The following is a 27,888-nucleotide window of genomic DNA, read 5'->3' as shown; positions in this document are numbered from 1 at the left end:
CGTGCAGAAAAACAATAAAGATCGAGGATGTCGCCAGATCAAATTCTCTCTTCAGTCCTGGTCACAGTCTCTGTTCCTAAAATCCCCACACGACATGAGCGACCTGCGGATAATCCTGTGTCACATTCACAAACACAGCAGACCCTCCAAACATACACAAACGTAACAAAAAAAAGGGGAAAAAAAGCCGGCGGCTTCAGTCAATTGCGACGTGCAGAGGAATGCAGCAACAGCTGGAAGCAGAGCTGGACAGGGAACAAGGGGAGGGGTGTCTCCTTCACTCACACACACAAACACACACACTCCCAGCATAATGTGCAGGTGCTAACAGACCTACACTTGAACTCTGGTCATAAATGGTTCAAAGAAAAGAAGTTTCTTTTAAAACTACCAAAGAAAAGGACACAAGGTTATAGGACACAGAGAGAGAGAGAGAGAGCATTCTTTATGACTGACTATGCAGCTGAAGATAAGAAACCGTGATAAGCATGTTTAGTTAATATCACAGCAGGGCTGCAATCTAGTCTCCCTTCATCAGACACGTTCCAGCCCTCATAGTGTGGAGCCAGATGATCTAATCTGTTGCAGCAGGCTACAAAAATTAAAGTGTGTATGTCATTTCCACTGCAATGCAAGACTAATCTCACATATACAGGTCTATGGATATAACAGGTTTACTTTAAGTGAAGGCATAGTTTGAAAACTTTAATCAAATATGTTCATCTTAAAATGACAAGTTGCAGCTGCTAAAAGATAGACATAGGACAAAATCGGAGAAATACTCGTTCAACCGTAGCCTTTAATAACTAATACACTCACCAGATACTTTACTAGGTATACAGAGCTCAAGTAGCACAAACAACTAATCAGCCAATCACATGCTGGCAACTTAATACATTCAGGAATGTAGATATAGTCAAGACGACTTAATGAAGTTCAGGCTGAGCATCAGAATAGGGGAGAAAGAGGATTTATGTGACTTTGAATATGTCATGGTTGTTGGTGCCACAAGGAGTATTTCAGAAGCTGCTGATCTGATGATTTTAGTTGTCACATTTACATAGTAGGGTCAGAAACATGGAAGAGTGGATCCATTCTGCTTTGTATCAGCAGTTCAGGCGGATGGTAGTAAAGTTAGAGTGTGGAAGACATTTTCTTGGCCCAGTTTGGGTCCCTTAGTATTAACTGAGAATTATTCTATTTCCACAATTTATCGGAATATTGTTGATGACCATGTCAAATCCTTTATGACCACAATGTTCTCATCTTCCCATGGCTACTTCCAGCACGATGATGCACTATGTCACAATTCATCTCCAACTTGTTTCTTGAGCACGACAATGAGTTCAGTATGCTCAAATGGCCTTTAGGGTCTCCAGAACTCAATCCAATACAGCACCTTTGAGTCTTTACAACAGGCTGCTCTCTGGAACTCCTTCCTCTAAGCTGGAGATTCATGGACTCTGTGATCTAGTTTAAAAAGCAGCAAAAAGACATTTTTATGTGTGACTTTGTGAGATACTGTCATTTTTAACTTGATAAGTGCCGTGTAACTAAACTTTTTCTTACTTTAAGTTAAAAATCATTATGTGGATTATGTGGGGCTCACAACCTTCTGACCTCTCTTCCTGACCAGCAGCGTTTTATATGGATTCCAGTGCTATATCAGCCCATAGTGGTAGGAATGAGTTGCCTGCTTATCATTTCTTATCATCAGCCTCTTGGACAAGATGAATAACTTTATTCAGCAAACATTTAGATTATCACAAATTCTCAATAGTCTTAGTTTTAGTCGTGATTTTTACAACCACTGCAACACAACCCATCAAACTGTATTGTATGCATATAGCATGAGAGGGATTTGCTTTTGTTTTTCTCACATTTTCTAGACATTTTATTTAAATTTAACTTGTCTTACATAAGTCTGACATCTTTGTATGCAGGTTCATATACAGAAAAAAGGATGGCCCTGAATTTAATGGATTGTTAAAATGAATGCACACAAAATGACTGGTGTGTGATGCAAGTTTTACCCAGTTGAATTCTCAACATGGCTTATTATTTCTATGGCTTCATGCCACACAGATGTAGACATTTAAAATGCATCAACATATACATGAAACACACTGTAAAAAGCCACATTTTATGTACTTGAACTGACTCAGATGCATTTCATTGTCAACTAGACACAAATAAAGTCAGGCAAATCTATAAAGAAAAAAAAACTTAATCATAAATAAAACTGTAACAACTACAAACTTAGAAAGTGACTAAGTATTTGTCATCCAAGCAATCTTATATGTTTTCTCACATCTATAGACATTTTTTTTTTTTTTTTTTTTTTTGTACCGTAAATCTCAGATACACCTCGGGGATTCAGGTCTAACATAAACCAAAACGAAGACCCTTCATGAACAAAATGCATCAGTCAGCTGAAAAAAAAAACAAACAAACATGCAGCTAATGAGCCAGATTTCATTTACACTTCTACCATCTTCACATTACAACTGCTTTTCCTGTATTGCTCCACATGCAGGACTGTCAGCAAGTTATGAGCGCCATCTGAAAAATCTGCTGCATGTCGAGTCATACATCCTCCAAAAACACCAACAGACATGATCAAATGCCTCAGGTATAAATGTCACAGGTGGGCTTTTCTCCTTCTCCCTCTCTCTCTTTTGGTGTGTCTATTCTTCCCAGTTAATAACAGCTCTTAGATAAAACAGCATGATTTATGCAGAACTATGACACAACCTCAGTCATGAGGAATTTTGTTTAGGCTAGCGCAAACCAACTGCTGCGTAACGCATGAGAGAGTTCCTATGGTCAATAAAACATAAAACACCCTCTGGTTGAGGAATCAAGAAAGGTCAAGAAAAGTCTGACTGCAAACACACACATATGCAGACATGCATTTCCACTGGAGCTGGACTATCTAATCTCTCAGGCACTGAACGGATCCCTTTATGGGTAAACAGGAAGAGTGTGTGCACCAAGCCTTGCTCCACTTTCTCTACTGCTCCTCAGCTCTATATTATACCTCTAATGCGTGTAATAAAGCCTCTATACTGGTGTGAATCTTCAAAAACTGCATACTGTTCATTAACCAAACAACCAAACAGAATTTACAACTTTCACAGAGGCGTCATACTCATTTAGAGTCTTATTGTCTTGTTTACTTAAATACAGTTGGTTAGTCTTGAAAAGGGAAAGATACAAAGCTAAATGTTGCGAGGATAATACTGCTGGAAAATTTGTCCAGCAGTTCCTTTTAACTTTCTTTCTTGTCAAGTGTTTCCAGAGGTTATTATTCCATTATGTCTCCACGGATGCTTGCAAGCAGGACTGCTAAGCTTTCCCCATGATGTAATTTTTGCAGCCCTGTGAGCATGAGAGGGCTGCAGAATTTCTGATGGCATTCCCCCCCTCCCAAAAAATTCCACAATTCCCATGTGACCCCTGAGGGCTGAGCAGAAACTCTGGAGGATTTTTTTTGGAAAGGTGTTCCTCCTTGTGTCAGTTTAGCTACAATGTAAAAAAAAAAAAATCCTTAATTTTAAATGAATATTTGTATTTTTTGCCTGCTAATATTTTGTTAGTAGTTTAGATTTATTTGATCTCAGTGTATTCCCCCATTGTCATTGCTGATGTGAGACTTTATGGATGGATATGGTCTAAGTGCTTTTAATAACACCACAAATTAAACAGAACAGACTGATTATTATTGCTTATTGGTAAGCGAGGGGACTTTTCATCGGTTTGCTACGACCTGCTGAAGCCCTTCTTTGCATGTTTTTCTGATCACTTGAAGGAGGGACATCCCCTTGTTTTAATAGCTGTGTAAATATCATCATCACAGTCTGAAAGGGAACACCAACAAATCTGTTCATCATAGATGTTAGCTATCCTGTGTAGTGGACACCACGATGGAAACAGTAGAGATTAAATGAATTGAAACCCAGTTTACTTTTTTATTTACCTCAGGTTGAGATGAAATAGTTGCATGTAACAAGCCATGAAGCCAAAGTTTCCATGTGACAACATTCCTGCCACTAAAATGCCAACAAATGGCACCATGTTTGTCCATGACGAAACACATTGAAGCCTCCAAATAATTTATTTGACAAGTGGAACTGTTTGTCTCTTGTGGTGCAGAGGGGGCGGACACCCAAGTGTTGAATTTGTTAAGACAGAAATGACATGTGGTCGGGAATAAATGACAAACAAACCATCGCCCAGTGGAGGATTGCTGAAAATCCACTGTGTTGAACAAATGAATTAAATAAAACAAAAAGTTAAAAATCATCTTGTGTTTCAACACTTTGGATAAAGACTTTTGACTTGTAAACACACGCACATCCAGACAAAAAGCAACCCCTCTTTCCTTTGGGGGCTTTATTGAAAAATTTGAAACATCTTGCTTGAGATGTCGACTTCTCCTCTTAAACCCGGGAAGCCAGCTGGGATACAGTGGAGAGAGACGCAGGGACAGAAAGCAAGAGAAGGAGAGGACCACTGCAAACAACAAAGGAATGCTCTCAGTCCAATCTGCTGCTTTCTTCTCTCCCACTTGCCTGCCTTGGTATGTGTAATTACTCCTCAATTAAAGTGCCTTAGCTTGTGTTTGTGTGGACCACATAGTGCTTGGTGACCACGCTCAACCGTGTCAACAATGTGGCCTGGACAGAACAGACAACTTCACACAAGTAATATGAAAAGAAAACATTTTATTTCCCTTTAATATATTGCTGCCTGAGGAAAAATGTGTCATCCAGTTGATTTTAAGCTTTACTCACAGTCCTTCCTAACCAGTGGGACAACATGAGACTGTTATTTTCCTCTAGTTTCTGTCTTTCCTTGCTCCCCCCCCCCCCCCCCCCAACCCCTTCTCTGCTCTGTAAATCACTTTTGCTCTGCTTTCTTATTCTCCTCTCTTTCTCTACTCTGACCGCAGGAATGCAGTGCGACTGTCACGGCACTACTGTCTATGTCACTGAGCCTGCAAGGCACAAACACTTACACTCACATGCAAAACGCAACATCTACACTTAATATACATGATTTACCTTATGGAGACTGATATAGTATTGAAATACTCATGTGCACAATCACATATTCTGGCACTTCTATGCATTTTCCCAGCATTCCTCTGAATAGAGACTGTTTCTATTTCTGTATCCAAGTGAAAATTCATAACAGTAAAATTTTACAACTGAGCTATTTGTATATGTTTTATGGGAAATGTGGTGCAAGATTCGCATATATTTGGGTTTCCCTTGGAAACAGGCTTCCCCAACCCCTCTTCATAAAGGTGCCTCCGTCTTAAATGCCACAAGTGTTGAGACATTGCTGGCACACAGGGATCCTTTCTCCCAGCACATGACTTGGTTTAGCGTACTGTTGAAACAAAAATAACCCCAGAGATTGCAGCATGCACTTTTCCTCCCCAATTTCATTTTATTACCGGGAAAAAAGTGCAGTTAAAAAGCCAACTTCAGCTCACCAGCCAAGTGTTGTTAGGTTTTCATGTGCACCTCAGGTTTCTGTCACAAACTTCCTGATTTTCTTTTATTTGTCTATACTTTGTTCCTCATCATGCCGGATACTAAAATGGGCTGCAACGAAAACAAATGAGTTCCTGGAAGATATAAAGGCGTTGGCATATCAGAGAGAAGAGGATGCTAATTTTGTGTGTCCGTGGGTGAGATGATAAAGCTCTATCAGCATTAGAAGAGCTGCTTGTGAACAATATAAAAAATCCTAAATAAAGTCATTTTTGTAGCAGGATGAGAATCAGATTTCCTTCCACCATCACTGCAACGTCGGATAAAAGCATGTGTCATCTGGATTTAAGGTTCTGCTCTGAAAGCAGCAGGTTATTGAGCTTGATGACAATGTTGGCAAAGTCAGTGAGGTCCACAAAGTCAGAGGTGATGATGTTGACTCCGTCCACACCTGGCCTCTGAGTCTCAACCCAAGACATGATGGTTGGCAGATTTCTAGGGCCAAATAAGAAGGAGGTTTGTGTCACAAGGCGAAATGTTGCAGCAGTTTCCATTATAACAAACATGCTTCCGTTCAAATTCCAAGTACACAAGCTGTCATGTCAGGCATCCATCTCTGCAGGTTTTATAGCAACAAATCTGCTAAAATCCACCTAGGCTGAATGTTATTGCAGTTTTATGTTATAGTTTTATTTAAAAATGCTGTAATAGAAAAATATTACCTAAGGGGAGGAACAGAAGAGTGAAAGAAAGATTCAGTTTGTCAGTATGAGATGATTTTGTCACTCTTGTCTTGAAATCCCACTTTTTCATACACACCATTTCTATTTGGGCCCTTAGTATGCACATAGTCGCAAACAGGGACTCTGAGGCTGCAATACTCCTAACACTCCTCCAGTATGTGTCAGTCACCAGCAGAACAAAACCAGGAAGCTATAATGTTTATTCAGCACTGGTAAACAATCCTATTTCCTCAGAAGTGCACAAATTGGGCCACCTCCTGTCTCGCCACGGTGTCCGTTTTGGGATTTTGCCTGAGGACTGGCGGCTGGTCATCTCAAATCTGATATATTATCTGGATCATAACTTCAAGGTTAGATTTTAGCTAAATTTGGTTCAAGTCATACATTATTTGCTTAAGCAAAATAATATATCTATCAAAGCATTAAGCATGTGCTTATGCCTAATTGTTTATAGTTTGAATTGAAATTATAGTTCATGTATAATCAAATAAATTGATGATGTTTAACGAGATCAAGATATAAGATAGAAGATCTCAGCTGGAAAGACATCCCTTTTACACAAATATTGTTTAACAATGTGGTTTAGGCTACACAATAATTACAAATGGTGCTAAAATTAAAGCACTTTTTATGCTGTGGACTTCAACATTGCCATGATTTAATCATCATTCAGTTTTTTCAGGTCAAGTCATGTTTAAATCCTCGTTAATCAATGACTGACATGTAGCATCGTTCATTACATCGCCCTCTAGTGGACATAAAGTAAAACACATGTTTCGTTCTTTCCAAAGCAGATTACATTTTTACTTTACAAACACAACTACTCCACTAACACACTCCTGCACTCATACAATGCTAATTACCGACCTCTCTACCAGGTAGTTGCGCAGCCCCCAGACCAGGCCCTTAGCCACAGTGTTGACAGTGGGTGTGAGGATGGCCTGGGTAACATGGAAGGTTCCACGTTTTGCTCTTTCCTTCCGTGTAGTTTCAAGGAACTAGAGGAGATAAAGTCCAAAACAAATAAATCTTAATGAAAGAGGACTTAAATTTTAAAAAAAAAAATGTCCGGGACAAACATCAGAAAAGAGCTAGTAGAGTAAGAAGAAAAGAGGTCAGGAGGTGTGTGACAGTCATCAGTCTGTGTGTCCCCTGAAGCATCAGAATAAAATAATTATACTAATGCCAACAGTAGGTTAAAAGTCCAATAGGAAAAAGGACAAAATATACTACTTACTTATTTATCTGAAATCTAATGTAAAAGAAATCTTCTAGAAACTGTGGCTTAGTCCTGAATATAATTTATAATCTTTGAAGAGTTTGAGCTGTACTGAATAAAACTCCAACTCCTGGATGGTGCTAAGTTTCCTCATGTATACTGTTCAGTTTAGGTCCTTCCATAACCTTTTTACTGTGTCAATGTCAACATTGAGACTACTTTCTTCTTCTTTAAACACTTTTAATGAAGGGATTGTTGATGGTTTGGGTATGGTCCTTTTCTTCCTTCATAATCTAATTTCTCTTAAAATGACTGACTGATGTCCGGACAATTTCTTTTACAATAAGATTTCTCCAGGGACTGTATGCATACGGTATCCATTCTAGAAAATGTTGAAGCTCAGAAAGGGAGAAAGTCTTGTCCTCTTACCTGTATAAGCTTGTTGGGCTCAGTGGTGTTTGCCCAGGGAGCTGGGATCTTATAGCCCGGCCACATGACAGGAATACCCTGAGCTGAAGGATGATGGTAGAACACAATAACCTGGCAGCAGAAGAAAATGAAAGATGGTGCTGAAACCAGGTGTTTTGAAGGCTACAGAAAAAAATTGAGTTGGAGCTCAACATACAATGAAAACATAAAATACCCACAAATCTGGAACACAAACAGGAAGCAAAACACCATGTAACACCTGGGAGGTGTTTTATAAAGCATAAAAAAGCTTACGTTCATAGGTTGGTCTTGCGTTCAGTTGATTTTACTCCTCAAATTCATCATAAGTTAACATCAGCAACTTATGCTTTGAAAATGGATCTTATCCAGCAGTAAAACAAACAACAGGAAGAATAAACTGAGAAAGGTTGCCCTCTGCAGATACTTTATGTGCACATCTTCTTCTGCTTGCTTCCTTCCCCGTCTGCTACACTCTATGCATCATTTGCCAAGTAAACCAGTAACAGATTAAGGTCATGGGAACAGGAATGATAGTCGGGCTATTTGAATAGACGCTTATGCACATGTTGTACAGTAGTAATCTATCCAAGACATGCATGCACACCTCAACAGGAATCCCAATCATGTAGGCTTTTTAAACTGGTCACAACCCAAATGGGTATTCATTGGCTCCAACTCCAATTAGCAATGATAGGAATACATTGCAAAAATCCCATCGTAAAGATTCAAATAGAGGGAATAAAAACAAACAAGATGCAGTCTACTGGCTGTAAGACAACTGGCAACTCATTATCAGCCATATTGCAATGGGCTACTGTCAAGTAAAATAGACTTATCTGGGAATGTTGTGCTTATCTGACCTTATGAAAGACTGATGACACATCTGGTGTACTCTTCCTCCTACCCAGTGGCAGCTGGGATAAGCCACAGCCTATCAGCTAATTTGAACTGGATGAAATAGTTGAAAATTGGATGGATGGAACAAAGCCTGTAAAGTGAAGTGTAAACAAGCCCTTCACACTGTTTCTGGATCAATTCTGAATACACTACAGAGCCTAGAGAACTAATGATACACATGCTGCTACAGTGGATAGACAAGGTTTAAAGGGATACCATGTAACTTCTGACCCAAACATCAGCCTAATGTGAGTAATAATGGGGTAATAATTTCTGGGGTCACTAGAGCATGACGTGTGGTGGCCCTCTGAGGAGTCTGCCCTCTCCAGAAACCAGACATTGTAATGATGCAGGAGCGGATCCGTCTCTCATAAAATCATGTGACCAGGAGTGATTTGCTTCTCCATAAACTCAGAGGCTCAGCTTTGTGCTACCTTTTCCTGCTGTTTCAACATAAAGTTTGTCATGGATAAATGAAGCAAGAAGGTGAAAACAGTGTCTGACGAAGACAGAAAGAGAAAGGGGGAAAGGGATGGGTCCAGAGGAAAGACACAAGTCGACCTTGATAAAGCATTTACTCATTGGAGTCTGATGAAAGAACAGTGAAGGTATAAAACTCTCTCTCTGTTTGCCTCTGTATTATTAGACTGCTTAGTTAGCTCTTTGCCTGTTGTGCACGCATACCAAAGCGTGATGAACTTTTTCACATCTTTCAGCCAGCATTTATTCAAAACAATGGCAGTGAGTGCCAGATGAGCTGCTGAACGTCGCAGTATACGTTTGTGTCCTTATTATGATGTTTAGTACAAGCTAAATGCGGCTAGTTAAAGCTAATTGCTGCAGACCAAGGTTAACGTGAGTCCCTAAACATTTAGCGAAAAACAGAGAAGGAGACAGTTCAATTTATTTTTTCCTTTTTTCTTTCTTTTCTTTTAAATTTGCAACAGTGTTGCATGGCTTCTGGGAAGTTACAGGTTTAGTGCCCCAAGTGGCTAAAGTTACACAGTATCCCTTTAACTAGCTTATTTCAATATCCCCCGGCTGCAGACTGGAGAATGGGGTGGGGGGGGGGGGGGGGGGGGGGATATTGGGCGGAGTTAGATGTCAAATGGGCGTGATTAGGGTCAGGGTTAGGGTTAGCATTTAGAGGGGAGGAGAAACATGATCCAATCAAAATGTTGGACATCCAGCCCCGCCTCATTTTCCTGTCTGCAGCCAAGACCCTTTCGCTTATTTTAGCTGCAATACTTGCACTTCAAACCCTGTTTAAACATGCTGCTTTTGGAGTAAAACTGGCTGGCATATCCACAGTCCCAGAGCTCTCACTTCCATCTAGTTAGTTCAGAAAATAAACCAGCAAATAATAAGGTAGCGTAGAATGACACAGAGTTAGCAGTGTGTCTAAGGGACAAGGAAGAATTATGAGGCGATAAAAAAAAATGACAAAGAGAGATCGACTAAAAGCTGAAGTGCAGGAAAGAGAAAGTTGAGTAGGATTGTAGGAGACGTGTTAATGGGATGATGCTCACCACTAATTCCAGCCCAGTAGAGTCACAGGTGGCAGGAATTACCTGACCTTCATTGAATCATCCACCACACGCACACCTACATACCTATTTCACGTGTCCATGTCCTGTATATACATTTAGGCCACATTTATTTTCAAGCACAAAGAAGTTCATACTTTTAAGATTTTGATTTGTGAGAATTGATAAAATCCACTGAAAAATTTCACTTCCACATCCTGATGTCACCTGGTATTTCTTCTCCCAGAGGTAGTCCAGAGTGATGCTCTCCACGGTGCTGTGGCCGCACAGCTTACTGCCAAACACTTCCTGCAGCATGTTGATGAGGTACACATGGTGCTCCGTATCCATTGCATAGTAATGATTGAAGTCCAAAAACACCACCTACGTCCAAATATATCGAACCAGTAAGCTATCTGTTTGTGTTGTAAACCTTAAAAAAAGTACTATTAGATGTAATTCTCACCTCCTTTTTGTGTCTGCTCAAGAAAGAATTGATTTCTAATAAGCCGTCCCTCACCTTAAGCAAGAGAAGAGTTCGTTTTCAGTTAATTCACAAAATCATCAGTTTCAATGACTCACCTGTACAAAAAAAAAAAAAAAAGCCACATCTTGTTTAGTCAGCAACAAAAACCTGCCTTTAAAGTCATGGATGAGAGTTGGAATGTAAAATATCACCACTTTACCCCATGAAATAAATGTTAATAGAGTCAAACTTCAACACAAAGATGTGTAATGTTACAGCCTGGCTTGTAAAATGTTTTTTTTTATCTTCGAGTTTACAACTACAAGTGTGTTTCATGTCACACTCTTTATGACAGACTTCAGTAGAGAGCAGACACAGTAGAATGACCCATTTCAGAGTAGAGGTGTTTACAACCAGGCACGTATCCTGTGATCCCTGCTCTCTGGGTCATCGTTGCTGCTCTACTTAAAAGAAAGTGAAGACAATCAACCACGATAGCTGAGTGTCAAAGAGCCAAATCAAAAAGTTAATTGCACCAAACTTGAATTGGTAGACAGATATGAAAGTAAAGATATTAAAGTAGTTTTTTTTTTTTTTTTAATTAATCTGCTTTTATAATCTTAATTGTATTGTTTTTCATTGAAATATTTTTTTTTGTTTTTAACATTACTACCATTTTCTTTTATTTTCTTTTTCTTTTAATGTATTTTATCAATTTTAGGATATTTTCCGGTGTTTCCCCAGAGGGAGCCCTCTGCACCGGGTTGTTATAATGGCCATGGCTGCAGGGGCGCCTTTCATGGCTTTGGTCTGTAATGGTGCCCCTGATACTGTGGTCTGATCGACTCCTGGTGCAGATGGCTCCTGTGATGGTGTTCCTTACCAGGCTCATCTGTGTTCAGCAATAAATAACTAGGTAGGTGCATGCGTAATGTTTAAGAGTACTGTTGAAATTGATGTTTGGGTGTGTGTATGAGTGTGTATGCGTCTGAATGTGAGAAGGGAGTTGTGTTTACTTTTTATATCATGTAAAGCACTTTGTGTTGCATTTTATTGTAGAAAAAGTGCTTTATAAATAAAGTTTGATTTGATTTGATTAAAGTAGAAATAGCATCCTGTTGGATGCTGCAAGGAACTGCACTTACTTTGTGTCCAAAGAGACCATGGATGAAGTAAATCTCATTTCCTGGTTCCCCTGGTTTAGAGGATACCCTGAGATCAAAGTAACGGATCCCTGCATCTAGTTGCTCCCTAAATGTCAGGTTCTATAGGAATACAAAACAAATTTCACAATGATGCACAAGATAATGCAACAATATGTATGCTTGAGTGGTTGTTTTCATCATATCAGAAGTACCTGTGTCATGGACCACTTCACCATCACCTTCTTGGCCAAGACACTGAACATGGTAGCCAGGTACTTCACATAAGCTTTCTGATCAGGACCCACAGGAGCATGCACATCCACCCAGAAGGTGAAAGAGTCATGGGAGCCTGGAAGAAAGAGATAGAGCTGCTTGTGCTGATGGAAAAACCCTAATTTAACACACACAAAAAAGGGGGAGAACTAGAGAAGAAAGTGAGACAAAAGAAAATAACTTGCAGTTTAACTTTTAAATGTATGCAAAATACACATATAACCTCTGATTCGTGCCTGCATCTTAAAACCTTTCTTTCAAACATGACAGTTTTAAAATCCCACCCCTCCAAAGTTCACTGGAGCAACCAAACATTGTCCAAGGCACATACCTGGCACTGCGAGGTGTTTGAGGGGCATGCCGCTGAGCTTGGAGGGGAGTGAACCCATCCAGTCTGCATTGACGTTACCAATCCCTGCGGGTCTCGTCTTCATGCCGAAAGCTGCCTAACAACAACCCCCTGTCAGGAAACCGCTTTCTGGTTCAGATGCGCGCCCCGCAACAATTTCCAGTGCGCTCCCAACAGGTAATACCCCCCACCGGTCATCCTGGAAGGTCACTGTTAATTTAACGCGTTTTCTGCATCTTGAAAACCTCATAAAGACCGGCGGTGACAGTTCAGGTGTGGCCTGTTCCCTCACCCAGGTTCCGGTAGGCTATCCTTCTTAAGACCGTCGGGGAGCTAACGATTGCACTAATCCTCTTAGACTGAATTCCCACTTATTACACCCTGTTCCTCCTCCTCCCCCGTCCATTCTCATGCTTCTTGGCTTGACCTACCTCTTGTGTTTTCCTACAATCACGTCATGGGCACACATACACACTCAGGTACATAAAAAAGTGAGAAATGAGGAAATCCTCTTGGACTGGTTTTCCAGAGTCAGCAGATCTTAGATGGGTGGGATGACTGCGCACTGAGCTCTAAGCAGCTCTATGGATCATCTCATGTATGGGCACAAGATGATGTAGGATGACATAGCCTGACTATTTATTTTCTACACTGAGGACTGTAAATGCTATGCTAAATTGTTTAATATAAGTCTAATTTGATACTTTTGGACTGTCCTATAATGTTTAATTTGCATCTAATAGGGGTTAATGATCTAGTTCTTCCAGTGTTTGTGTCAGACATAAACCGTAGACATAGATATTAGACTGGTAACAGGACTTTGGGAGTGACGCCTGTAATAACAAAAGCAATCATGCAGCGCCATCTGCTGGTACGGGGGGTTAAGCACTACTGGGTCCACATGGTGGTTTGAAGAAGTCTCCTGTAGTTTTCCTTTTGTCCAAAACATTTGTGTTATGAATACATCTGTGAAGATCGTGTCAAATATACTGGTTAAATAAATACCCATCTCAGTTCAGGCTCATAATGTGCAGCTAACCCTTTTCTTTTACAAAGATCCATGGAACACAATCATATTGTTGTAAAATTAAAAAAAAAAAAAAAAAAAAAAAAAAAAAAAAAAATTACCTTTGAATTCCATTTAATGCTACATAATAAAATTTTCGAATTTTGGAAACACAATTTTGTGTGGAAACACAAGCGTGTGTATTTGCAATATGTGTCTTTGTTATTATTGTCATTATCAATATTATTATTATTATTTTATTTATTATTATTATTATTATTATTATTATTATTATTATTATTATTATTATTATTATTAATAATACATTTGTTGTTGCTTTTTTGGAGTCAATTTCAAGCTGACTCGAAAGAATATGTTGAAAGTCAAGTTTTGCTCAACTTAATATTGATATTCAAACTAAACTTAGTACAAAAAGCAAGGAAATTTGTCTTTTGTTGATTATATTCCCGAGAATGACTTCTGAGTTTGCAGTCTGTGCAAAAAGTTTTTTAGACATGGTAACGACATTCAGCTCCTCTGTTTTCTACAAGTTACAAGCTATTATTTTTTATTTATTTATTTATTTATTTATTTATTTATTTATATGAAAATCCCACTTTTAGTTGCTCCAGTGAAACGCTCTCTCCAAGGACAGCAATTCCCACAAAGCTTTGCGGCTGCTTGCGCCGCTTGTGTCTCCTGGCATCTGAACAAACGTTGCGTTTGTGTGCACGTTTCCATGGGAAATGGTCACGCACACACGCGCGCACTCATCTTATCATCAGAGCTGGGTTTAGACACCACGCAAAATTTATCTGGAGCTATCAGACGAGCCAGACAACGATCGAGGGCAGAAACTACGCTACACACCCCAAACTGGTGAGTTTTAAACGGAGCGAGAAGCAGATAGCACGAGCCTCATGGATAACACGTTAAAAGAAGTGTCAAAGCTGATAGCCAATGTCCAAAAACTCATCCAAACTCCGTTTTTTTTCTCCTCCTTAACAAAGTATAGACAAAAACTTCAACAAAAACATACAAATAAACAAAAAAAACTGTTGTAAATGTAAAAAGACGAAGATTATTTTATTTATTGCTCTCAGCTTCCTGTGGATGGTCAAGCAAAACTGCAAACAAAACCGAATAAGCTTTGCAAACAAAAAAGATATTTCAATGGATGCATTAAGAAGACTTATTTAGTATTTATTCTTCTCTGTTGCTAATGTGTCTACAGTATGTGTCTGCAGTGAAACTGACCTTGATTAGCCTCCTCATGTCATGTGGCCTTGCTACATCTTAATTCCTTTTAAATCCCTCCTCAACAGATTGCAGGTTCTTCTCTTCTTGTTAGTCTCAGTGAGACTTGCTTGTCATAATGACATTTCCTTTTAGACAAGACATTTCCAATTTGTAGTGAAATTTTCTTTAGGTCCTAATAAGACTATTCTTCAAATTCCTAAAAATAACTTGCATACAGAATTCAATCCTTACAAATGAAGGTTTAGACTTAATCGGGTTAAGTTGCCAAAACATCTGTGTGCATTTAATGGTTATTTGCTAGCTATATATTCATTAAGATCTGTTAATAAAAAATAAATTTCATCATATATTTGACATTCCATTATGAATATTTATATGTGTAGCTATGCTGTTGATTATTAATAAAATCCAGATTATGCTTGGAGGATACTTTATATGACCACTATAATTATCCTCACATAAATTAACTTGGTTTATTTGAGGCTCTTTGATATCTCGTCACTTTGCTACGTTCACACTGCACATGTACATTGCTTATTTTATCTCACCAACACCTACAACACACTGAAAATCAGTTGAGGGATTGTTGTTGTGAGGTTGGGAGGGGATTCTGTGGTGTCATGCTTGCAGTGGATGCACCATGTGTTATTTTACAGACTACAAAACAAGAATTCATCAGTCAAATGATCAAACCATGATGACATGTCCCTGTTTTCTGCACAGAAATTTGACTAATTCTAAATACAGCTGGCATTGTGTAAAACTTTGAAGAATAAGATCTTGTAAGTGCATTATGGTGTGTATTCGTATCACCTGCAACTGGAATTGTCATTAAAGGAAACACCAATAAAAGTTAATATAAATAAGACAGTTTTTGTAACAACTGCTCTGTCTTTTATATCTATTTAGTTTTTAGAGTTATGTTAAAATAACAAAAGAAAGAAAGAGATCATTAAATAAAATAAAAAATGGATCCAGGTCTTTCTGTATGATAAAATATACAGCATGCAAACATATTTTTAAACTTCCAGAACTTTCTATCAGAAATCCAAATAACTTTATTTATTTATTTGATCACTTTCTCTCAGTGTCTTTCAGCTTCTTCAAAAGTGATCAGATAATAAAAGACTCTTGTGAGTGAACTCAGCACATGTCAACCATACACTTTGATTACACTCAATCTTCCCATTCACTCTTCATTCTTTTCTATGTGTTGTTCTAAATGTAAAAGTAATATACTAAGCATACATTTACATATAAGAGGATTTAATTAATTAAAAAAATCGAATTAAGTTTTGTTTCTTTGAGAGACCAAAACTCAAAACAAACAAACAGAAATAAACAGTATGATAATTTTTTATTGATTAATGTTATAGCTTATCTGTACCGTAGAGTTTGTTTTGTACCTGTGGTCACCACCTCACTCTAACAATTAATGTAGGAAAGCTACCTAAACTATGCCTTCAAGTTACAGGATCATTTTATGAAGCCCAAACATGGTTTCAGGCAGATATAACCTTTCTAGTCATAGTTTTAAGACCTTAATTTGATTGAATGACAGCTGACTTTGGTTGTTGGGAAAAACAGGAAGGAGCGCAGACCAGTGTGAATAATATTTTCTTTCGTGCTTTACAAAAGTATTGTGTGAATTCACAGATTTTAACTCTTTGTCGTGCAACTTGCAACATTAGCCATGTATAATAAACAGTGCTTAAACTTAAAAAATATACATTAAATTAGCCTTCTTTCTTTTAGATTTCAATATAGTTTAAGATATGCAAATATAAGCACATGCATAGTCATGGTCTGTCACTATGATGACAAAGCACATGTGCACATGTATCTTGCCCAAGAACATCCAGCTTACCTTACATGGCCTGCCTCACAGCTATAGCTGTTGTAGCTGCGATGCCAATGAAGGTATTTACTCACTTACACTGCAGCATGTCTGACTGTTCAAGCCTATTATTTATGTTCAGTCTCTTACTAAATGTTATCATCCCAGTTTATATTTATACTTATTGCAGGCTTACTGTTTGAGTCAGCCCAGTTTGAAATTATTTAGCTGAAAATGCTTTAAGAAAGCGACACAGTATTCATTTAGCAATTTTTTCCAGATTATTTATAATAGTAACGTGCCAGTTTGCATGTATAGATAATATCAAATGAAGGAATACAGATATAACATTGATTGCAGAGTAAAACAGATCAGCAGTAGGAACATGGGGGGTAATTTAATATAAATACAAGTTGTTTACCCCACCGTTCTGAAGAAGCATCTCGGGAGATTTATTCATCTGAACATTCAGTTTGATCACTGTGGCGTCAATCAAATCCTCTTGCCAGGCAGGGCGCTCGGAGAAGGTTGTGAATGCCGGTAAGCATACTGGTGATGTAACATCCTATTTACATCTCTGTTTGCCTAATCTGCCTTAGGCTGGCTATGTCATCTCCCTCGGGTGTTCATATTGGAACCTCCTACAGCAGTCATGCGGCACGTACCTAATTGTCTTCGTTAAAGGAAAAACAGGAAGTTATCCTGCTGTAGCATCACCATCTGCCCAGGTCTGCCTCTGTTGTGCAGATTTGTGAGTGCAAGTAAGAGGAGTTAGATCGTTTTGATAATCTTTTGTAACTTTAATTCATGTGTCTGTTGATTTCTATTCTTTTTTAGCTGTCTCGTGACTTCTGGCTGAACTCCTTCCTTTTCTGACAGTGGATCAGTGAGCGGAACATGAGGTTTGAGCTCCACACTCTGGATTTGCTACATAGTAGACCAACTGAAAGTCGTTCATCCTGAGAAGAAAACTTAAAACCTTTGTGAAGATCAGGCTGGAGAAACAAGACTGAACAGGAAAGACGTTTGATTGATCATCGCCTCACACATAAAGAAGGTTAACAAGCTGATGAAATCATTTTGAGGCATGATGAATCGCTATACCACCCTGAAGCAGCTGGGTGATGGCACCTATGGAAGTGTGCTGATGGGGAGAAGCAATGAGTCTGGGGAACTTGTAGCCATCAAGAGGTGAGCGTGTTGATTTATTTCTTAATATATTTGAGACATTTTGCACATTTTTAGATTTGCACATATGATCAAAATGTCATTTGCTATGAATGAAATGAAATGAAAAAATACATTATTAATCCCCAAAAGGGATATTCGATATTGTAGTATATAAATGAATTGATGAATAGAGGTAAATTTATATTTCTGTTTTGATTCTACCCTTTTTTTACATTGAAGAGGATTTTATTTTCTTCTGGAGGACTAAGCAGTAATAATCTACAAAACAGTGTCACAAGTTTTCTGTAACATTTGTGTATTTAGAAACATCTCAACTTTATTTAGTTAAAAGTAAATCAAATGGAAAAGGCTTTTCTCACTTCGCCTTCTATATTTGCATTACTTTCTATGGTTAGCAATGAGGGGCTGCCATTTTCTTTAATGCCTCTCTGATGCTTTCTACCAGCTTTAACAGCGGTCCTGGCAGATGTTACTATAAGACGAGAGGCTGGTGGCCAGGATGAGGTGCCTGCCATCAGTGGGGCAAACAAACCAGCTTGCTTTGCTTTGTTTCTGCAACGCGGTCATGGTGCTCAATAATAGAGGAGAAACCAATGAGATGCGTTCACTTGTTGATCATTTGGTTACCATGCAAGATAATACAGGTGGTGACGGTGAAAGGGAGTGAAAGTAGAAGGGGTGTGTCAGGTTGCTGACATTGTGGAGGAGATGAGGAGAAAAGGATATCTGTTCGTTCTCTAACTCTTATGTAATCCCAGAGGGAGGGAGAGGTTAATAAACGGCAGCTGCTATGCTGTGTTCGTGCACATGGCAACACATATTATTTATTACTAACGCATTACGAACAAATAAACAGTTAAACAACATATAATTTAAGACAAGAACCTGAATTAGTTTGGAGTAACGGTTTCTATGACTGCAGTCTGTAGACTTTGCAGCGTTTCTTCCCGTATTAATATACGTTGAAATTGGAGATGCCTGAAAAGAACTGAATTATTGATAGAGTTGCACAAAACAATTTTGCAGATGCATTTGTAGTACGATATTATGTATTGTATGTAATTTACTTGACCCTTTATTCCCGTGCATGTATGCATACCTCATGAATATTTTGCCATAAAGTCTTTTCAATTCCTTCCCAGGATGAAGAGGAAGTTCTATTCATGGGATGAATGTATGAACCTAAGAGAAGTGAAGGTAGGGATGGTCGTTGAAGCATTACAGGCATCAGTGATATATATATATATATATATATATATATATATATATGTATGTATATATATATATATATATATATATATATATATATATATATATATATATATATGTATATATATATATATATATATATATATATATATATATATATATATATATATATGTATATATATATATGTATGTATTACCTTATGAAATGGGTATTTTCTGGTTGACACTATTGTCCATAAAGCAACTTCAGTGAGCTTGCCGGCTTTCAAATGTAACATTGTGAAATAAGAACCAACCAACTTATGCTATCAGTTCATACACTAACTCTTATGACATATCCCTTCATAAACCTGGTATTAAATAAGCATGTGATTATGCACAAGCTAACATTTTTCTCGGCTTTCACATCGTCTTTCTTTCCAGTCACTGAAGAAGCTGAACCACGCCAATGTGGTGAAACTAAAAGAGGTTATCAGAGAGAACGATCACCTCTATTTTGTCTTTGAGTACATGAAGGAGAACCTTTACCAGCTTATGAAGGATAGGTAAGGAGAACGACACATTCACAATACAAATGTTTGACGAATGCTTTAAATGATCTAGTTTGGTCTTGTCAGTTGGATCAGAAATGTGCCGTTACAAGGTTTAGATGTTTGTTAGGGTTAGTGATGTGTTTTCAAAGATCTGATAGGATCCCATTATTTCCAGTGGAAAATTCCATATTTCTGTCACCACATCATGCAGTAAACAGCTTCCTCCTCCCAATGAATTTTGCAAACAGCTGCCACAACACGTAACACCATCTCTGGAGGAAGCCTTGATGTTTTTGTTAGCTTGGAAAACACCAGTTGTTTATACAGTGTGTGCAAAACACACCTGGGGCTTATTGTCAAAGGCAAAGGCAGACATGAAGGAAGCAGTCAGATTAGCGGTTTAGCGTTGTTTTATAAGAATACTTTCTATGCTGTGATGCTTTCCTTAAACTTCTTCATGAGACTTGTATTATTGATTTTATGTTTACAGAAAAAAATTGTTTCCAGAATCAGTGATAAGAAACATAAGCTTTCAGATTTTGCAAGGTCTCTCATTTATTCACAAACATGGTAGGTGCACGGGTTTCATTCATGCTTGCAAGCCTATGAGAGTGGTTTCATTCTGCAAGATTTGCTCACACTTCTCTAAAAAAAAAAACAGGAAAATAATTCAATTAATGATCAGAATGGTTAGAATAATTTAACATTTCTTAAATTCTTGTAGTATGGGAACCCTCGCTTGTTCTAAACGCTGTCCAACTCTCTGGTCTGCATGATTTCTGTGTAATGAATGGATATGTGGATGCCTCATATCTCCATATTTAAGCCTTTCTAAATTACAACATCTGACTGGAGTTGCTTCAGTATGCCATTCAGTTGCCTCATATGCCATCTCATTTGATCAGAAGGATAATAAAAAATTAGCAAAGTTGATCTATAATCAGAAAAAAAGTCCACGCTTCCACACATCCAAAATGCAGATACTTTTCCGGGCTTCTGCTTTTCTTAACACTTTTTCTTCATTTCCTTCCTTCCTTCTTTGTCTCTTTGCTGTGCTGATAGAGAGAATAAGATGTTCTCAGAGAATGAAATTAGAAACATCATGTTTCAAGTGCTGTCTGGTTTGGCTTTTGTACACAAGCATGGTAAGAGGATTTGCTCTGTTATCTCCCTGCCCCCTCCCAAAAACAGTATAACCTTTTCTAGTTAGAATTGATCTCATATAGCAATACAATGTTATATAAATGCATTTGGAATTTTTGGACAGGAAAAAAAATTGCACCTAATTCAATGTTTTTTTCAGTGATTTGAATTTTTTATATGACAATGTTGAAGCTGCATTTGAAATTTTAGACTTTATTTAATCTCAAAGTGGAGAAATTCACTTGTTACAGCAGCTCTTAATAAGGAATTAAGAAATGAAAAAATGTACATGCATCACAACTTATATATATATATATATATATATATATATATAGATATATATATATATATATATATATAGATATATATATAGATATTACAAATATATACACACACATATAAATAAAGTGTAAATACAACAACCATGCAAGCAATATGTACAGCTTGTTGCATATTTTACGATTTTACACAACTTCTGTACACTTTATTTAACATATTACAAATAATTGTAATAATCATTATAACCCGCAATTAAAAAGTGTACATTGGCCTTGGCCCTAGTTAATGTCAATAATGAAAATGTTTACATGAAATGACAAAGGCAAGATTATTGTAATTTCCGGGCAGTAAGTTGCTACTCTTCTTCATGGTTTTAATCCTGCAGCTTAAACAATGATGCGGCTAATGTATGGATTTTTACGGGCTAACGAGTCATTTTGCTATCTATACACACACCATCATTATGGAAAATACACAAAGAAATGCATATGATTCAGCCTTCAAGATAAAGGTGATCAATGTAGCATTAGAAGAAGGAAATAGAGCTGCTGCACGCTCAATAAAGGTGCAGCTTATATTTAGATGCGGGTTATATTCAGGTGCGCTCAGTAATGGTAATTTAAATCTATTTGTTTGTAATTATTTCTGAATTATACACATTTGTAGCACTTGTAAAATATGCGTTGCTGTAATTTGATTCAATAGGTTTAACACTTGATTTATAAATTATGCAGGTTTCTTCCATCGAGACATGAAGCCAGAGAATCTGTTGTGCATGGGTCCAGAACTGGTCAAAATAGCAGATTTTGGACTGGCCAGAGAGATCCGCTCCAAACCTCCATACACGGACTATGTATCAACTAGATGGTATGAGCACCTCTCTTAAATGTGCATTTGTTTACTCACCCATACTTGTTTAAATGAGCTGGCTTAAAAGCTACATTTTTCTGTATGAAGGTACCGAGCTCCAGAGGTTCTGCTAAGGTCATCTACCTACAGTTCTCCCATCGACCTGTGGGCGGTGGGTTGCATCATGGCTGAACTCTACACACTTAGACCCCTTTTCCCTGGAAACAGCGAAGTGGATGAAATTTTTAAGATCTGCCAAGTCTTGGGAACTGTTAAAAAGGTGAGCAGAGGGATGTGGAAGAGCCTGAACTTATCAGAGCTGTAAGAATGAATTTATGAACTAATGTAAACATATTTAAATAAGTGAGTGATTATATGAATAAATGCAATCCTTTAAATGTCTTCATCATTAGACGGACTGGCCAGAGGGCTACCAGCTGGCAACTGCTATGAACTTCCGCTTCCCCCAATGTGTGCCGACACAACTGAAGACCCTCATCCCAAATGCAAGCAATGAAGCTATTTTACTGATGAAAGACCTGCTACAATGGGATCCTAAAAAAAGACCTACTGCTGTACAGGTAAGCAAGACCAACATCGCAGAATAAAGCCTCATATTAACTATTTTTTCTACAATTTTTAGTGATATCCTTTGTGTTTAGCATGGCTGGTTGATTAACTACAGTAAATTGTATTTATGGTTGCTGGGAATTAAAACTGAACACGCTCCAGGTTTTTGTAACTTAAGCATCACAACACAACCTTTGGCTTTATTTTGTATATGTATGTATGTATATATATATATATATATATATATATATATATATATATATTCCAGTGAGATGGCGGAAGTACTCTGTGGACGTTGAGGAGGAAACACCTTTCCAGAGGGAATGACAGTGCTTGTACATGTTCGGCTCACACAGCTCCCAGCTGCTCCGGGTCACTGTGATGCATTTCTGCATTATTTTAGCTCTTTAATGTTTGCACACAAAAAAAAAGAAAAAAAAACTAAAAATCTTTCTTCATTTATTTTTATCCTTCTCCATTAGACGATGATAACAATCCATTTTTTAACAAATGGTTGCAATAACATTTAGTAATATAGTAACAACAGTGTATTAGTCAAAACATGAAACTCTAGTCAGATAACATATATTAACTTTTGGCATTACATGCCCAAACTTAGTGGAATAGCGATGAATTTGGCAAGTATACTTCCACCATTTATTCATTAGATAAATTGTTGTCACTGAAAAAGTTGCTCTACCAAATGGTGGAGGGAGATATTAAAGGGTGAAGCGTGTAATTTTGATTCCTTTATTAAACACTCAGCACTGCCATCTGATCATGTTCTGGGTTCCCTTTCAGAGTTCAATGATAAACCTCAGATATTTTGTGTTTAATTTGTACCAATGTTTAAACAAGTCAGTTTATTAAAATGTTTTTTAATGTACATTATCTTGTTTTAATGTACACATTTTACATTTAGGCATAATTTACAAAATGATAAAGAACTTACACAGCTAAAACAATACTAAAAAAGAAAACACAGTCATTTGTATTTATCCCTTTCTGTGGCTAGGCCCTGCGTTATCCTTATTTCCAAGTGGGCCAAGTCCTGGGGCCTCGTCCTCAGAGCCAGGAGGTCAAAAAGGTCCAGACTAGGCCGCTTGTTCAGAAACAGGTCTCCGAGTCGAAGGCAGATGGCCTGCAGTCTTCCTCTGAGTCCAAAAGTTCCTCAACTTCCTCCAGAAACCATCAGCACCACCAGCCTCTTCAGCAGATCCCCTTGCCTCAGGTTGACAGTAAACCGGGGGGCCTCAGCCAAGCAGTAAGTGGTCTCATAAAATCTGATTATTTTTATTTTCTAATAAGCTACATTTACTGAAATTAGCAAATATTCAGACTTTGAAGGTAACTTGGCAGAATAAAGCTAGATTATGTGCAGTTAAAAGCAGCTGGACAGTGACTCTAGCAGAAAGTAAAAGTGAAATTCAGATAAGTTATGATATTGTTTTCTCCTGCAGAAGGCATCACCGCTGGGCAGTGAAAACACAGTTGGCAGTGGGGTGATGGGCATATTGAAAAGTGGGCGTCGTCGTTGGGGGCAGACTGTGGCCAAGACCTCAGACAGCTGGGAGGAATCTGACCAATCAGAAACTGCTGCTTCCAACTCCAAGAAACCCAGTCTAGGGACTGCAGAGGAAGAGAGGAGCTCTAAGGAGCGCTGCCCTCAGTAAGTACTCTTATCCTTTACAGGAGTGGAAAATATAAACTGTGAGGCAATACATCAATTTCCTATCATGGAGCTGTTTTAGTCATGTGGATACTTGCCATATTTTTTTGCAAAAACACTTGTTGAAATACATTACATCATTATCATCATCAAGACTCTCAAAGTCTTTTTTATTTTGTTGTTAGAGCCAAGGATCAGAAACCTCTATATTCCTTCAGCACTGTTACCAAATTGCCGAGCAACGTTAAGGTGGGCCAAATGGATTCCAGTCTTCCTGGATCTGCAGCACGGCAGCACTATCTCAGTCAGTCACGTTACCTGCCAGGTGAGACGAGCAGTAGGCCTCATTCCCAATGCTACAAATTTGATTAACCAAGGTAGAGTGTGCAACGTGTTGCTTTTGTTCATAAAGAGATTATTGGCCTTTATTGTCTGCTGAAATTTTAGTTTCATAAACAGCAACAACAACAAAACCAAAACTGTGATTTTAAGAGGTTTTTTTTCCTACTTTTATTTACATTTATTCATATGTTGCTTCAAGGCCTGATTGGAAAGACTCAGACTCCATCTGGAGATAAAGAGCTGGGTGGTATGACGCTGCGGGATCTGTGGGAAAACACTTCAAACACTGTAAATAAGCCGCTAGGTTCAATTGGAGGAGGTCTGTCTGTCAGAGCCAACGCAGGTAAGGACCGCTAATGTCTAATGCAGAAGTGTTAAGAGGTGTTTTGTTGTAGTGTACAGCAGAGGGAACTCAGGTTTCCAAATTTGACACTTAATACTTAACATATTACCCAACATCTTGTATATCTTATAATGAAGTCTCAGATAGATGCAGGATCTTTTGAACTCTAACATATTCATTCTGCTGCTCTGGGCTTGTGCCAACATTTCTTGCAATGCCGCACCAAAGCACCATGCATGCATTTCAGTGTTTTCATTTTCTTAAATCAACGTTTTTTGTGCTGTGGTTGTGAATGCTTTTTTTTTTTTTTCCCCCCCATTTTATTTATAACCTGAACATTTTCTTCAGAAATAAAAATACTTTGAGCTTAAACCATATGCACAAGCAAAGCATTATCTGTAACAGATTAGCACTGTAAACCTGCTCACTCCACTACCTGTTATAATAACTCCACCATCTTGTCCAGTATAGTAAACCTGTGGACTGGCAGTGTTGCCTGGTGTTGGGCGATACTGTCGTCTTTGCGCCGCAAAACCACTAAAAGCTAAGAATGCAGTCAATTTCTCCAAGCTCTGTAGTTATGATTCAGTGGGCACATAAATGTTGGGAGTGAGCCCAGATATCTGCAGCTTTAGAGATATGACACATCTATAAATCATTGCTTGTGCAGACAGACACACAATATGTGTCCACTCCTTCGGCCGTCGCTTTCTGTCACCTTGTCTCTCCCTTTCATGATCTATTCATGAGATTAAGACTGTCTGTTGAAGATCAAATGTGCCCTAAATGGCCTTCAGTTGCACCTCCTCACCCTTCATCTGCTCCACCTTCCAGCACTTCTTTACAATGGAACCATTAGCCTATTAGTCATTACTGTACTGTTTCACAAGGTCATGAAAAACACTTTTGCTTTCAGGTCTTCTTTAGTTTTGTTTTGCTGTGTTCTTTTCAATCCTGTCGTCTTTTTTTCTTTTCTCCTTTCTCACTTGACTGTGTCCACATCTCCTCCAACGTTTTGCCTACGAAATTAGAAGACAATGCGTCTAAATCTGCAGATAGCACACCAGAGAAAACTGTTGTCAAAGAAAGAATACTGGAGAAAATTGATCTGTCTAAAGGTATTGAAACAAGATAACTTTTTAAATTCTGAAGTTAGAGGCAATGATGCAAATATGTGGCTTCCTCATTAATTATTTGGTGTAATAAGGCTGCATTGAGTGCAAACATTGTATTAACTGTAGTTAATACAGTTATGCGTTGCATTTCAGTCAGTATTGTTTTGTTTGATGTAAACTGTTAATAAAGCAAACATATCTGTGTCTTTTCTCAAAGGGAACTTTATAAGCACCAAATACAACCTCTCCGGTGGTTACATCCCTTCTTTCCAAAAGAAAGAGGTCGGCTCAGTGGGACAGAGAATCCAGCTTGCCCCTTTGGCTGGTCAGCACACAAGTAAGGACTTCTTACAACCTTATATATGTTTATTTATTTCACAGTCAAACATGTAACCCAAAAGGTTTGGGTTACTCTAAGAGCTTGATTCTGAAGAATGAGTAAACACTGAGCACCCCTTGTCCACAAAATAAAAAAAACAAAACAAAATAAAAGAGGAAACCAGAACTAAGGACACGGGGAAACATAACCTCATAACCTAAAGCTTAACTGTTCTCATATTCAGTCACGCTGTACTATTTTCTCTCTTTTGTTGCTGTTGTTTCACTTACATTTCTCTCAAAATCTAATTATTCCAACTATATTTGTCCTTTTTCTTCACTCTTTCAGTCAATCTTTCTTCTTCTCCTGATAATAAAAAAGACAAGACAAAATCTGCAAAACTCAAGCCCATATCCAACTCATCATTGAGTGAAACTAGTGAAGGTATTGCCATTTTTTTATATAAAGAAAAGATGATTCAGTAGCCTGTTTTGTTTTCAGCTATTTATGCACAGGTCTCTCTAGACTGTCTGAACTTTGACCGAATCAGTGCAGGTCTTGATTAATTTCTTTTTTAATTTGAGGCTCTGTTTGGAATCCTTCTCTGTTGCATGAGTCAAATTTAGCAAAACTAGCTGTTAGATGACCTGACATTTGACTCTGAAATACACTGATATACAGAAGAGTTCATGAGCAAGTCAATAACTGCAAGGTGAGCAGGTTTGTGGCTGAAAAGGAGGCCAAATCATTAAACCTCCACCACCATGTCTGGCAATTGGTATAGAACATTTTTACTAAAATCTCTGCTTTAATCTCATCAGCCCAAAACACGTTGTTTCAGAAACCTTGTGGCTTTTCAGCCTAAACTGTGTTGCCTTCTTATTTTAGAGGCAGCAAGTTTTCTCCTGCAGCCCTTTAAGCCAAGGCGCACTTGTCATTCACACAAGATGCTAACAGAAACATGTATTTTTTCCCCAATATCTGTTGTAAAAAAGACTGAGCATTACACTGTCTGGCCTTGGGGTGGACTTGGACAATTTTCTCCCAATACAAAATCCAAACTGCGATGTGTTTTGGCATTTTCCTCTAGATTACGAGGGCTGGAAGAGGAGGACGGACAGGACTCAGGTGAAGGGGAGCAGCTATTCTGCATTGGGGAAATCATCTGGAAATCTCCTGAGCAGAGCTCCGGCTGTGCAGCCCGTCCACGGCAGGGTGGACTGGACTTCCAAGTACGGTGGAAACCGGTAGTCTTTGGCAAACAGACGGATAAGTGGGCGTTCTGTCCACATCTTCCACATTGTGTGATCCCACTCACATTTTCAGTTATAATTTCCGTGTTTGCATAACGTGTGCATTGGAGGTGATGGTTGCCAAGACCGGTCCGGTCTGCGAGACAATCCCACTGCTTTCCTGAGGGATCCAGTGCGAGCCAATTCTACTGTTAGCGCTGCTTGGACATTCTGAGGAAGACTTAAACGTAGTCAAGTATTTGTTTTTTAAAACTTTTTTAAAGTGTTTCGCCTACACTGACAGTGACTTTGTTACATGAAAAGATTCTGCAATGCTAAACTTTCTCAGCTTTATGTCATATTGTAGGTGACACAACAAGAAATGATTCCTGGACATTGTAAAGCAACTGTAAGACTCT

The 27,888-nt window shown here is 38.3% G+C and overlaps 2 protein-coding genes across 2 annotated transcripts; one reads left to right on the top strand and one right to left on the bottom strand.

The window, feature by feature from the left end:
• Positions 1–5,839: 5,839 nt before the first annotated feature.
• On the bottom strand, positions 5,840–12,657 carry plcxd2 (phosphatidylinositol-specific phospholipase C, X domain containing 2; the record flags this gene model as incomplete). Its single annotated transcript, XM_079259468.1, has 8 exons — positions 5,840–5,999; positions 7,115–7,245; positions 7,896–8,006; positions 10,568–10,723; positions 10,806–10,859; positions 11,951–12,070; positions 12,163–12,299; positions 12,555–12,657. The coding sequence occupies 8 exons, from the start codon at positions 12,655–12,657 to the stop codon at positions 5,840–5,842; spliced, it is 972 nt and encodes a 323-aa protein (XP_079115594.1).
• Positions 12,658–17,762: 5,105 nt separating this feature from the next.
• mak (male germ cell-associated kinase) lies at positions 17,763–27,647 on the top strand (the record flags this gene model as incomplete). Its single annotated transcript, XM_079259713.1, has 15 exons — positions 17,763–17,866; positions 19,009–19,063; positions 19,499–19,620; positions 20,671–20,753; positions 21,765–21,897; positions 21,988–22,159; positions 22,293–22,460; positions 23,465–23,713; positions 23,910–24,118; positions 24,304–24,443; positions 24,660–24,803; positions 25,859–25,921; positions 26,136–26,255; positions 26,586–26,681; positions 27,328–27,647. 15 exons carry the CDS (start codon positions 17,763–17,765, stop codon positions 27,486–27,488), a joined length of 2,019 nt encoding a protein of 672 aa, XP_079115839.1. The 3' UTR covers positions 27,489–27,647.
• Between the last annotated feature and the right edge of the window lie 241 nt (positions 27,648–27,888).

Source organism: Telmatherina bonti, assembly GCF_933228915.1.
Source record: "Telmatherina bonti genome assembly, chromosome: 20".
Taxonomy (NCBI): domain Eukaryota; kingdom Metazoa; phylum Chordata; class Actinopteri; order Atheriniformes; family Telmatherinidae; genus Telmatherina; species Telmatherina bonti.
Note: the sequence above shows the minus strand (reverse complement) of the source record. Positions and strands in the feature narration are given on the sequence as shown.